This window comes from Ovis canadensis, chromosome 3 (assembly GCF_042477335.2).
Source record: "Ovis canadensis isolate MfBH-ARS-UI-01 breed Bighorn chromosome 3, ARS-UI_OviCan_v2, whole genome shotgun sequence".
NCBI classification, from domain to species: Eukaryota; Metazoa; Chordata; class Mammalia; order Artiodactyla; family Bovidae; genus Ovis; species Ovis canadensis.
In genome coordinates this window covers 85,605,157-85,617,224 of record NC_091247.1, presented here as the reverse complement: position 1 = coordinate 85,617,224, position 12,068 = coordinate 85,605,157, and the positions used below count along the sequence as shown (strand labels likewise).

At 41.5% G+C, this 12,068-nt stretch overlaps 1 protein-coding gene and 1 long non-coding RNA gene across 2 annotated transcripts in view; one reads left to right on the top strand and one right to left on the bottom strand.

The window, feature by feature from the left end:
* The window catches only part of GALM (galactose mutarotase), a 54,073-nt gene extending 43,601 nt beyond the window's left edge, over nucleotides 1-10,472 (top strand). The window contains exons 5-7 of the mRNA XM_069583505.1: nucleotides 6,858-6,999; nucleotides 8,425-8,599; nucleotides 9,287-10,472. Of these exons, the coding sequence (XP_069439606.1) occupies nucleotides 6,858-6,999; nucleotides 8,425-8,599; nucleotides 9,287-9,364 (395 nt within the window). The 3' untranslated portion in view covers nucleotides 9,365-10,472. The remainder of the gene's footprint in view (nucleotides 1-6,857; nucleotides 7,000-8,424; nucleotides 8,600-9,286) is intronic.
* On the bottom strand, nucleotides 5,281-9,472 carry LOC138437032 (uncharacterized). Its single transcript, XR_011255735.1, has 2 exons — nucleotides 9,170-9,472; nucleotides 5,281-6,141 (listed from the first exon to the last, which is right to left on the bottom strand). It is a non-coding gene; the product is annotated as an uncharacterized lncRNA (long non-coding RNA).
* Nucleotides 10,473-12,068: the final 1,596 nt, after the last annotated feature.

Below are 12,068 nucleotides of genomic sequence, written 5' to 3'. Positions count from 1 at the left end.
GCTTGTGTTATATATATGTATGTATTTCCTGAAATTTGGCCCATTTATTTATGCCATCTTCCTGAAAATGTTCAGGGATATCATTTATCAAATATTTCCATGTAACGTGGAGGGCAACAAATAACAGCAGCTTTGTTTTACAGAGAGAAAAGCTAAAGTGAACGCTGATTTGTAGACAGCACAATATCAGGTTAATAGACATGAAAGGTGACCTGGGGTGCTTCCTTCATGAAAATTCCATGACTTTCTTTTTTCTTTAAACTCAAGAACAGTAAATAATCTTGACTGACTCAGGCAATCACATTAGGACTATCTTAAAAGGGTTAGATTTTGAGTCAAATATGGCTTTAAGAAAGCACTAAATATTGTGAGCACCATTTAAAGTTAGGAAAGAAAGCAAAACATAAATGATCACTTGGAATATGTGTTGGTAAGATTGAAATCTTGTTGAACCCATGAAAACAGCTGCTTTTCCCCATTCTAACGGTTGTCTTTTTTAAAATTGGTACAGGAGTTGGTTGGTCACCCAGACTTCAGAGGACAGTAGTTACACCCCGTTGGGGTCACTACCACCCAGGATTTGACATTAGAGATCCGATAAGTTCAGCCCTTAGAACTGCTCAGGGTTTAGAGGACTTGACTGAACTCAGTGTGGATATTTGTAAAGTAAGCTCTTTACATTGTATCTCTAGCACCATCTACTGGGAAAAGAAGTGCCATTATTAGATTTACATTAGAAAGTGTCAGAAACCCGACTCAGGAAGCAGAGAAAAGGGGAGGAAGGAGTTCAGAAGATTCTAAGAAACAGAGATTTGAGTATATTATATTGAAGTTTCTTGTATATAGATGTAACCACTAAAACAAAAATAAAAGTTTCTAAATTATTCAGTTCAGTTCAGTTCAGTCGCTCAGTCGTGTCCGACTCTTTGCGACCCCATGAATTGCAGCACGCCAGGCCTCCCTGTCCATCACCAACTCCCGGAGTTCACTCAGATTCGTATCCATCGAGTCAGTGATGCCATCCAGCCATCTCATCCTCAGTCGCCCCCTTCTTCTCCTGCCCCCAGTCCCTCCCAGCATCAGTCTTTTCCAATGAGTCAACTCTTCGCATGAGGTGGCCAAAGTACTGGAGTTTCAGCTTTAGCATCATTCCTTCCAAAGAAATCCCAGGGTTGATCTCCTTCAGAATGGACTGGTTGGATCTCCTTGCAGTCCAAGGGACTCTCAAGAGTCTTCTCCAACACCACAGTTCAAAAGCATCAATTCTTCAGCGCTCAGCCTTCTTCACAGTCCAACTCTCACATCCATACATGACCACTGGAAAAACCATAGTCTTGACTAGACGGACCTTAGATGGCAAAGTAATGTCTCTGCTTTTGAATATGCTATCTAGGTTGCTCATAACTTTTCTTCCAAGGAGTAAGCATCTTTTAATCTCACAAACACAGACCATATTGTAAAAGTTTTTTTTTTTTTTAAAGCAACTAGAGTTCATAAACACAGTGACAAAGAACACTTAGAATATACGTATGTCTTCTTAATGCATGCGTGCTAAGTTGCTTCAGTCATGTCCAACTCTTTGTGACTCTATGGACTGTAGCCCTACGAGGCTCCTCAGTCCACAGAATTCTCCAGGCAAGGATATTGGAGTGAGTTGCCATGCCCTCCTCCAGGGGATCTTATGTCCAATCCAAGTCGCTTATGTCTCTTATGTCTCCTGCATTGTCAGACAGGTTCTCTACCACCAGTGCCATCCGGGAAGTCCATGTCATCTTAATAAGCCGCTATTAAACAGTCTCACACAAAAAACCCCAACAGAATGCCATGTACAAACCAAGTGATTAACTTGGTTTGAAAGGTTAAAAATATGAGCACTCGAAAGCAAACCAAGCGAGTGAAAGCCCAAGGAGCAGAGGGTCTCAATCTGAATATCAGAAAAGACTGATTTCAGGACAGAAAGCCTTCGGTTACACAAAGGAAGACACTTGGAAATGATAAAGGGTGCAGTTCACGATGAAAGTTCACCCCAAAATGGCTGTATCTAAGACCATGAAGAAAACCTCTAGCACTTTCACAAAATACAATGCAGCCAATATTGACTTAGAAATGTTTGAACTCTTAATAATTCTTGGATCAAAAGAGAAGTCAAGGGACTTCACTCTTGGCCCAGTGGTTAGAGGACTCCACCCTTCCAATTCAAGAGCTGCGGGTTAGATCCCTGGTTAGGTAACTAAGATCCCACATGCTGAGTGGTATGGCCAAAAAAAAAAACAAAAGGAAGTTAAAAAAAAAAAACCAAAAAACTTTTTTTAAAGGAAGCCAAACCCCAGAATTAGGGATATCAGAAAAATAATTATGTATAATGGAAATGTATACATAATATATAGGACTATATAGTAAATAAATAGTATAATATTATAATTATTGGTAATGAAACTGCCTACATGTGCTATAATTAAAGTAATACTCAGAAAATTTTAGCACTACTTATATGTTAATTACAACTTGTGAAATTAAATGAGTTAGGCATCTAATACAAGATATTTGAAAAAGAATTAAAAAATAAATCCAAGAGAACAAAAGAAAAATTAACAAAAATAAAAGAAACTATAATTTTGAAAAGAATCAGAAAAGGTAGTGCCTAAATCCAAGGGCCACTTCACTGAGGGGGAAAATAACCCAATAAAATAAATATAACAGTAGATAACCTATTCAGTCCACAGAATTACATATGAGCAGAAGCAAATAACCACAGACAGATGGAACTGAAAGGATCATAAATTATTTCTTTTCTCAACTCTCTGCAAATAAACATGAGAGTAATATAGATGAAATGGATAATTTTCTAGGAAAATATATAAATTTTCAATTGTGAGCCCCAAAAGAAATTTTAAATAGATTATCAGAGAAAAATACGAGTGCAGTGGAGTTGTCCAATGAAATACGGGCATACATTTAGCAACAATCTCCGAGATAAATTGAGTGAAAAGGTCAAGGTGGAAACAGGCTGTGTTTTGTGGATATGCACCTAGATGCTTGGGTATTCTCGTAACATCTCTGGAAGTTGCGTGAGAAACAAGTGGCAGTGGTTGCTTCTGTTGAAAGAAGCTGGGTCTGTGGGGAACGAAAAGAGAGAACTTCTTTACACTACAGAGCATTACTTTGTACCTTTCATGTTTGTCATCTTTTAAACTGATTACATGTGTAAATATTACCTACTCAAGAATTTTTTTTTGGAAAAGTAGAACCAAGACAAAGGAAATAAATGCTTTTAAAGGATGTTTTCAAGAATACTACTTAACTTTTCCTAAAGCTGACTCTGGTAAGAGAAAGATTCTCTTGGTTGAACATGGACACGAGACTCTGGAATGGTCTTGGCCAGGCCTCCCTGTCTCTCTCAGGTGCTTTGGACTCCAGGCCCCCTTGCAGCTCTGTGTGAACTCAAAGACCCCATTCCTCATTCATCAGGAAGAATACACTTCTGAGCAGAAGCTCTGAGTTAAAAAAAGAATACCCTCTTTTCACCCAAAGGCAGGACATCCCTGTTACATAGTATTTAGGAACTCACAGAAACAGAACCAAATGCTTTAAATGGCTAAAAGTCAGTTCTCTTTTTACCTATTTAATTTTTTTTTAATGGTAAGATACAAGTTCCTAATTTTTCTTAGCCTCTAAGATTCTAGCTCCACTGTTTCTCAAAAAACAGATGAAACCAAGTTCCTAAAACATCTCCATCTGACCACATGAAAGGAAAAATGACTCATATCCTAAAAGAATATGTTAAAGATCTAATGTCTGTACTTGCCTCTAAAATATAAAGTTCTGGGACAATACAACACTTTTAAAAGGACTAAACTGTATCTTGTGTGAGGCTCTATCCCTTTCCGCTTTCCCTCTCAAGATTGGCCAGATTGGTGGGCCTGCTGCAGAGGAACCTAGGATTCCTTGTATTTGGGGAAAGAGCCTAGGACCAGGGGCTTCTCACTGCTGAGTCATACTTCTAGGGTAAGATGGCAAAGACCTCTACTATTATCTGTTCCTGGGGTTTTCTAGCTGAGCTGCTCAGAGCCTGTACTGGCTTCACTCTAGCTTATATATATTTGTATTTGTAAATCTTTATTTCCATATTTTTGGTTGTGCTGGGTCTTCATTGCTGCACACAGGCTTTCTCTAGTTGTGGCCCTGCATTGGCAGGTAGGTTCTTAACCACTGGACCACCAGGGAAGTCCCTATATATATGTATTTTATGTTGTGTACAGTTGACCTTTGAACAATGCAGAGGGTAGGGGCACTAACCCTCCATGCAGTCGAAAATCCACCTATAACTTGACAGTTGGCCTTCCAAATCCAAGTATTCGACCAGTCAAGGACAGTGTGGTACTGTAATATTATTGAAAAAAATCCACACATAAGTGGACCACACATTTCAAACCCATGTTTTTCAGGGGTCAACTATATATGTATATTTATTTTATGTGTGTGTGTGTTTATTGAGCTCCCTTCTGAATATTAACAATAAATTCTGCAGGAATGGGGTAGGGGTTGAAAGTCAGTGATTTAGTCCAATTTATTCATTGCACTGATGAAAAACCCCAGGCCCAGAGAAGTGATTTCATCTAATTTAGCTTAACCTCTTTCCTTATCTGAGGCAGGTTCTACCCGACTACTGTTACTATTACTACTACTGCCTTTGCTGCTATTACTGATATGATAAACACACACAAATCACCTTGTACTTAAGCCATTTTTCTCCGTATCAATTATTCTTCAAACTTCTTCACCCATTCAGCCTACTATGACCTCACCTCAAGTCTCAGCTCAACTGCTAAACTTTTATCCATGAAAAAAGCCAACCCATTCACACTGCCTGTCTTCCTCCGACAGCTGTGTCTCTGCTGGAGCACTCTACACACTGTGGTTATGAATTGCTTGTATGTCCATTTCCTCCTCAAGGCTGCAAGCAGCTTAAAAAGAGATGTTCCATGTCTCATCTATGTGGCATCTCTGCCCATCAGAGTGCCTGGCATACAGTAGGTGTTGAATAAGCATTGATCAGTCAAAAGAGTGACTGAGTGAATGGCACCGAGTCCATTGCTTTGGCTTTTACACACTCCAGGAACATGCCTATGGGGGGAAGCATCCCCCACATTCCTTGAGCTTTCTTAATGGAGCTCAATTCAAAATATTTGTGTACCTTGTTTGATGCTCGGCCTAACATCTAAAGAACAGACCTGAAGGTTGGGAAAAGAATGAAAGGTAATAAAGCAAAATGGCACAATATTCAGAAGAACGTAAAATCCATGTTACAGTCTTTTGGCAAACCCTGTCTAGAGGATTGTCTATTGAGAAATTCACTCTTTCCCTTGTATCTCTAGAAAATTCATTCACAAGGTAATTCTGATTTCTCTTTTCCACCCTTGAAGGCCAGACTTCTCCTTAGTGGTTTTAGCAGAGCAGAAGATGTGGTAAACTATTTTCACATATTTTATCGACTCTAAAATGCCACTGATTGTAAACTTCACCATTATTTTACATGATTGTTGTTATTTAGTTCCTCAGTTGTGTCCGACTCTTTTGCAACCCCATGGACTGTAGCCAGGCTCCCCTGTCCATGGGATTTCCCAGACAAGAATATTGGAGTGGGTTGCTGTTTCTGTCTCCAGGGGATCATTGCAGGTGGATTCTTTACTGCTGAACCACTGGGGAAGCCCTTATTTTACATACCATGAAATAAACAAACAAAATCTCTGCCAGTTAAAACATGATATGATGTGATTTCAGAGATTTTAAATTATGAAAGTATCTTATAATAAATTGATGAAATGTGTATATTAACATCACAGGTTTTTTTTTTACAATATCAAAAGTTTTGTGGGTCTTAGTCTCATCTGTTACATGAGTAGTTTGGAAACGAGCTCTGAAAACCCTTCTGGTCCCAACATCCTTGAGTTCTGTGATGTCACGAAGGGATGTTCTTGACTGGGCATCATTTGTTGTGTAATAACCACCAAGATGGGGCTTCCATCCAGATTCCTTCTGTACTTTTCTCTTGAAAGGTTGAGGGTCTTCATACTGCAGTGTCCTCCCCAGGACTGGTCCCTCCCATCCACATCATCGTAAAGAGGCTTCAGAATGTCTCACCTTGATAAGAACAAATGTACCTATTAGAGGTTGAGGAATCTGGCTTACACATTGGAAGGGAGCAGTGCTTGCCAACTATAACACCTTCAAGAATCACTGCTAGAGACACAAAGCTTTGACTCTAAAACTGGCTAATAGTGGAGCGACCATACATCCTGGTTTGCCTCAGACTGTCCTGGTTAACTCATTTGTCCCAGGGTTGTTATTAACAGTTCCCCCTACAGTTCAAGTATAAAGACCACTCAGGGAAGTGACTGAGGAAGAGTGGTTACCAGTGTCACTTTGGCAATAATGGCACCGAATGGTTTGAAAATCACTAATCTCAGGGCCACTGTTAGCATTTAGTTAGCCAGTACCAGATGCTGATGCTTGGATATGAGCCCTGGGGTATCTCAGAATTAAAGCAAGAAATGTCAACAAGGTAACTGACTCAACAGTTAGGACAACCCTTATCCACCTTATCCTTTAATGAAAATTAAGTGCTTCCTTGATTTTTGTACTTCTTTCCACACTTGAGTGATTCTGAACTTTATCATCTTGCTATCAGTAACACCTTACAATTAAGGAAATCTAATAATTTATTCTTCTTAAGATCTGACTCCCACCTCCTTTACAAATTGAAATTAAGGCTGGGAGGGTAGAACCAGTAGGGTCCTTAGGGTATAAAGATTTTATTCAGGCATTTATCACTCTTTTTTTCTGCTTCTTCCCACCAGGAGAAATTGCTTCAGTGCAAGGAACGGCATTTGACCTGAGGAAGCCAGTGGAGCTTGGAAAACACCTGCAGGAGTTCCATGTGAATGGCTTTGACCACAATTTCTGTCTGAAGGGATCTAAAGAAAAGCGTTTCTGTGCACGGTAGGTACTTTTCATTTGCTGTCTCTGTTGGGAAGAGATCCCAACTCCTATTCGAGGAGCTTTTCCTCTGGCCCTATTAATGCCAGTCACTATGCTGCAGGGGACTGTCTCCCCCAACTCAAGTGTCTTTTCAAAGCTCCTGTTCCACAGGTGACTTCATCCCTGCCCCCCATCTGCCTTTATCCCTGCCTGGCACTCTGTCTCTTTGTCTCCTCTCTCCCCATCTCTGCCCCATCTCTCAGGCCTTTTTTTCTTCCACTAGAAGTGCCAGTTCCTCCTGACTAAAGTCACCTCTGCTTTCCTTGAACTTCCGGAGTCCTTCGTCCTTTCAGGTTACGTTTCCCCTATAGTGCTCCCCACCTCCAGCCTGTCTGATAAGCATCTGTGTCCACACTCTCCTCACTAAAGTCCGAGTACTTCACATCATCTCATCTTTGTGAATCCCTTGACACCTAACACCATGCTTGGCATTAGCACATAATCAATACATGTTTGTAGAATGGATGGACCTTAAATAAAGCAGAGAAAATGACTGAAGCTCTAACAGAAACAGAAAGAACTTCAGAAGCCTTCTCCCCCTCACAGCCCCAGCACCAACCCCAGTCGTGTTCCTCTAGCTCCAGCCCACTCTCCTCTGTGCCTCCTATTCACATCCCTCCCCAGACGACCTCCACCTGAGGAGACCTCTTGCCACTCCTGCCTTCTCTGGCTGTTCAATACCTGGCCTTTCTCTTTCTAAATATCTTTCCCTGAACCTCACTGTGGGATGTTTTACCTTGATAAGGCTGTGAGAGACCTAGCCTTATGTATATCCCTTTGACCCCAAATATAAGACCAAGTGGGTACTCTCTCCTCTGTAGAGGCTTTTCTTTTTTAGAAAAAGGGAAGTCTAGCAGCCTATTCTGGGGGGATAGCTGAAAGGAGCCCCCTGCCTGCTCTAGCCCCAGGGCGGCAGGTAGTTTAACTTAGAAAAGCATTGCTTCTCTTTCAAACGACATAATTGGTGGTCTTGTCAGACCAAGCAGAGAGCTCCAACTCCTTATGAGAAATTATTCCAGTCTCCCCCCAGAGCCCTAAAACTGCCTCTGTCCAACCTGGCTCCCCTGACACACACAAACATATCTGACTAGGGTGAGTCGCTTTTGCCTTCCCCAGGGAAGCCGAGCTCAGAGTGGGAAGGTGCTACTGCGAATCCTCAAAACCCCCTACTTTAAAAACAAAAAAAAAAGAAAGCAAACCACCTACTTACACCTCCCCTGAGAGGCTTCGAGAATCTCCTACCATGCTCTTCTCATCTTTGTCTCTTCCATAGCCTGTCTCGCTGCGTGGCTGGGTCTGACTCCTATCTCAAAGCTGCTTCCCAGCTTCTCCCTGTCTGCTTTTTCACCCTGGATCTACGTATATGTGGTCTGGCTTTATCTCTAGGGTCCATCATGCTGGAAGCGGGCGGGTACTGGAAGTGTACACCACCCAACCTGGGGTCCAGTTTTACACGGGCAACTTCCTGGATGGCACGCTGAAGGGCAAGAGTGGAGCAGTCTACCCCAAGCACTCCGGATTCTGCCTTGAGACTCAGAGCTGGCCTGATGCAGTCAATCAGGTAAGTCCACAAGCCAGCTTGTTAGAGTGGTGGTATGTCCAAGGTCATACCAGATGACGGAGATCACAACACTCAAGTCAGATCTGTATGATTCAAAAGTCTATGTGTGTTCTCTTCTCGAAGTCAAGATAAACATAGGAAATTCTTAGCCATGTTACTAACATGGCATTTACATATTAAAAAAAAAAAAAACTTTATTTTGTACCTTCAAAGCCTTCACTCAGTTTAACCTTTCTCCTTATGAATATTTACTTATTTTATACAACTACGCTGTTAAGATGCTCCTCCAAATCTTTTCATCCTTTTGCTTCCTCCTTTCTTTCCCAGCTATTGCCTAGAGTAATGCTCCTCAAAGTTCAAGCCCATAATAAGACACTTGCAGCCTGCACCGGAATGTAAATCAACCCCTCTTCTTTCATTAAGAAAGTCTTGCTGTGACAAAGTGTGTTTAGTGATGTGGTTGATTTCATTAAGAAAGTCTTGCTGTGACAAAGTGTGTTTAGTGATGTGGTTGATTTTCATCCTGGTTCAAGTTTATCTCATTGCAAACCAATAAAAAATAGTTCTTACCCTGGCAACTGGTTCACATTAGAACTGGTCTAGAGACCAGTCCAGAAGCCATCCTGAATGGTTAACGGTGCAACCTGGGTTGGCAAGGTGTAACCTGTATTGTTTTCCTCTTCACAGCCCCACTTTCCTCCTGTGTTGCTGAAGCCTGGTGAGGAGTATGACCATACCACTTGGTTCAAGTTTTCTGTGGCTTAAGGAAATGTAAAGATATGTCCTGCTCCAAGGCCAGGCTGAGAGCCCCTTTAGCAGCCTGACTCTCCTATGAAGAGATGAGTTGAAGATTTAGAAGCTTTCAAAGTGATCCTGTGATTTAAAATCATACAAATGGTAGCAGTCAGGGTAGTCAGGTCTGAATATTGATTTCCTTCCCCAAGACTGGCTCCAGGCCAGGTCTAATGACCAGCTCTCCTCTCTGTGAAGTGAAGGGTACCCAACCACCCATGTCACCTATCATTCAGCCTTGATCCCAGCCCAGAAGTGGCACCTGGGCCCCATGCATTGGCTCCATCTGTCCATTCTGCCTCTTTCTTATCTACTTTCCACCCTTTCTTTCTTTGATCCTACTCAATCCTTTTTTTCCCCCCTCTTTCTCTAGCTCACATCACCTTGCCCTATGCATCCTATGGCATTTTCAGGTCACTTAGCTCATTCAGCCTGGTGGCAGAGGGACCCTGTCTGCCTCAATAAGGCAACAGATGATGGAGACGAGAGTCAGCTGAGGCTTAGAGGGGATAAATGACTCACCTAAAGACACTGAACTAGGGAAAATTTTAACCAAGACTCTAAATCGGGTTATTTGCACGAAAAATGTGCAAATTTAAGTCCCCTTCTTTGCCTCCACTCCAGTCTTCAGGAGCATCCCTAGCATCAACTGATGGGCACAGAGGAGTCTAATCCTGTTAGCCAGGCTTTCTTCCCAAATTCACTTTTATAAAAAGAAGTGTGAGTCTGATTGAGCTTTATAGATGATGTGATTTAAGATGCAAGATCAAAATGTCCAGAATCTGTAAATTTGATTCTCTGCCTTCACAGTTAACTGAGAAGGTCAGTTCAGCCAAGGCATAGGAAGGAAGTCACTGGAGACAGGAGCTGTGTTAGTGTGAGGAGAGGGCCTTAACTGAGAGGACTACAACTGCACTGGAGAGCACATGCTGTGTTATACAGATCAGCCTGGGCTTCCCACCTTTCCTAATTGAATCATCTAGTGGTGGGTTTGGGTTGGTGGCTTTTAAAGAAATGTATTTTATACTATTATACACTAATAATCAGTTTAAATAAAATCAAAATCTGCACCTTCAAAAAATTCCCAGTTTCTTCATTCTGTCAGGCGTGAACCTTTGGGAAATGGATCAAATATAAACCGTGTGTTCTGGATTCTACTATGCTCTCCAGTCCCAGCCCTAGCTGGGAATACTATCTAACTAGCAGCCTGTGGAGCTTCCTATACACTTCCCTTTCTCTTTGTTGTTGTTCAGTTGCTAAGCCGAGTTTGACTCTCTGGGCCCATGGACTGTAGCACACCAGGCTACAGTATCCTCTATAAGAGTACAGTATCCTCCATTATCTCCTGGAGTTTTCTCAAATTTATGTCCATTGAGTCGGTGATGCTATCTAATCATCTCATCCTCTGCCATCCCTTGAAGATACTGTTTATTTTTTAATTCACTTTGACATGAATTTTCTAAGCACTTAACCGTGCTCTCCAGGGTCTTTTAAGCAGTTCAAGAGCTGATGTCCAAGATGCAGTATGTTCCTTAGGAACATCACAAATCTCTTTGGGGAAAACAAGACTAACAGGAACAACTAGATGATGTCGAATTGCATCATGACAGAGCTGGGAGCCCTGACCACTGACTTTGCTCCTGGCTTTTACTACATGCGCAAACAGTCTAATTTCACTTGGCCTGTTTTCTCACCTCTGAGGCAAAGGGAATAGACTGTAATTATGTGGAGGATGAGTATAAGTCTGCAGGCAGAAACTAAAGCAGCCAAGAGTACAACTAATGGCATGAAAACCAACCATGGTATTATTTGGTATGGAAAACACCATATTATAGAATTATTAAAGACTTGTTGTAAATATCTACTCAAATGCAACCCCCACCAAGAGTAAGTCTCCAGGTCCCCAGAAGTCCATGCCTTCTTTACCATACATCCCCCCACCCACGACCAAACTAGTGCTGTATTATTCTGAGTTCTGGTCTTTCACAGGTGAGCATATTGTTGACTTCAGTTCAATGATCTATGGATTCCTTTGTTTCAAATTCATGACACAAGTTCTTATCGCTGACTGAGATTTTCATTTTTCCAGTTCCCACCCATTTTGCTTAACAAGGTAAGATTTAACATTAAATAATCTGCACAATCATTGCTATAAAGTCTAAGATGCATGCTACGGGCGTTGAACTGTTGTGACTGTTAGGTGACCAATGACAAGTTCAATCTCTGAAGACTAAAGGAAACTAGCTAGCATCAATGAATAAATGGATCATTTGCAAAAAGTAGAACATGAAAAACTACCAGCAGAAAACAGAAAGCACAGCATATACCCTGCTCCCTAGCCAGTCCCATCACCAGTTATAACCGATAGCTGTTTAAAATGAAACAATGGAATCAGAAGTTTGCAATGGGCTTTTTTTTTTTTTAATGTTTATTTGGCTGCTCCAGGTCTTAGTTGCATGCAGCATGTGGGATCTTTGATCTTTGTTGTGGCATGTGAACTCCTAGTTGTGGCATGTGGGATCTAGTTCCCTGGGCTATTTGGAGAGTTTGCTCAGGACTGCAATCCTTTTCCAATCAAGGAATTTTTATCTTCTCCTTTTTAAGTTCCAGCTTCTCGAATTCAATTACTCAAATCATAATGAATGTCTCAGATGATCTGGGTAGCACTGCCAGCTGT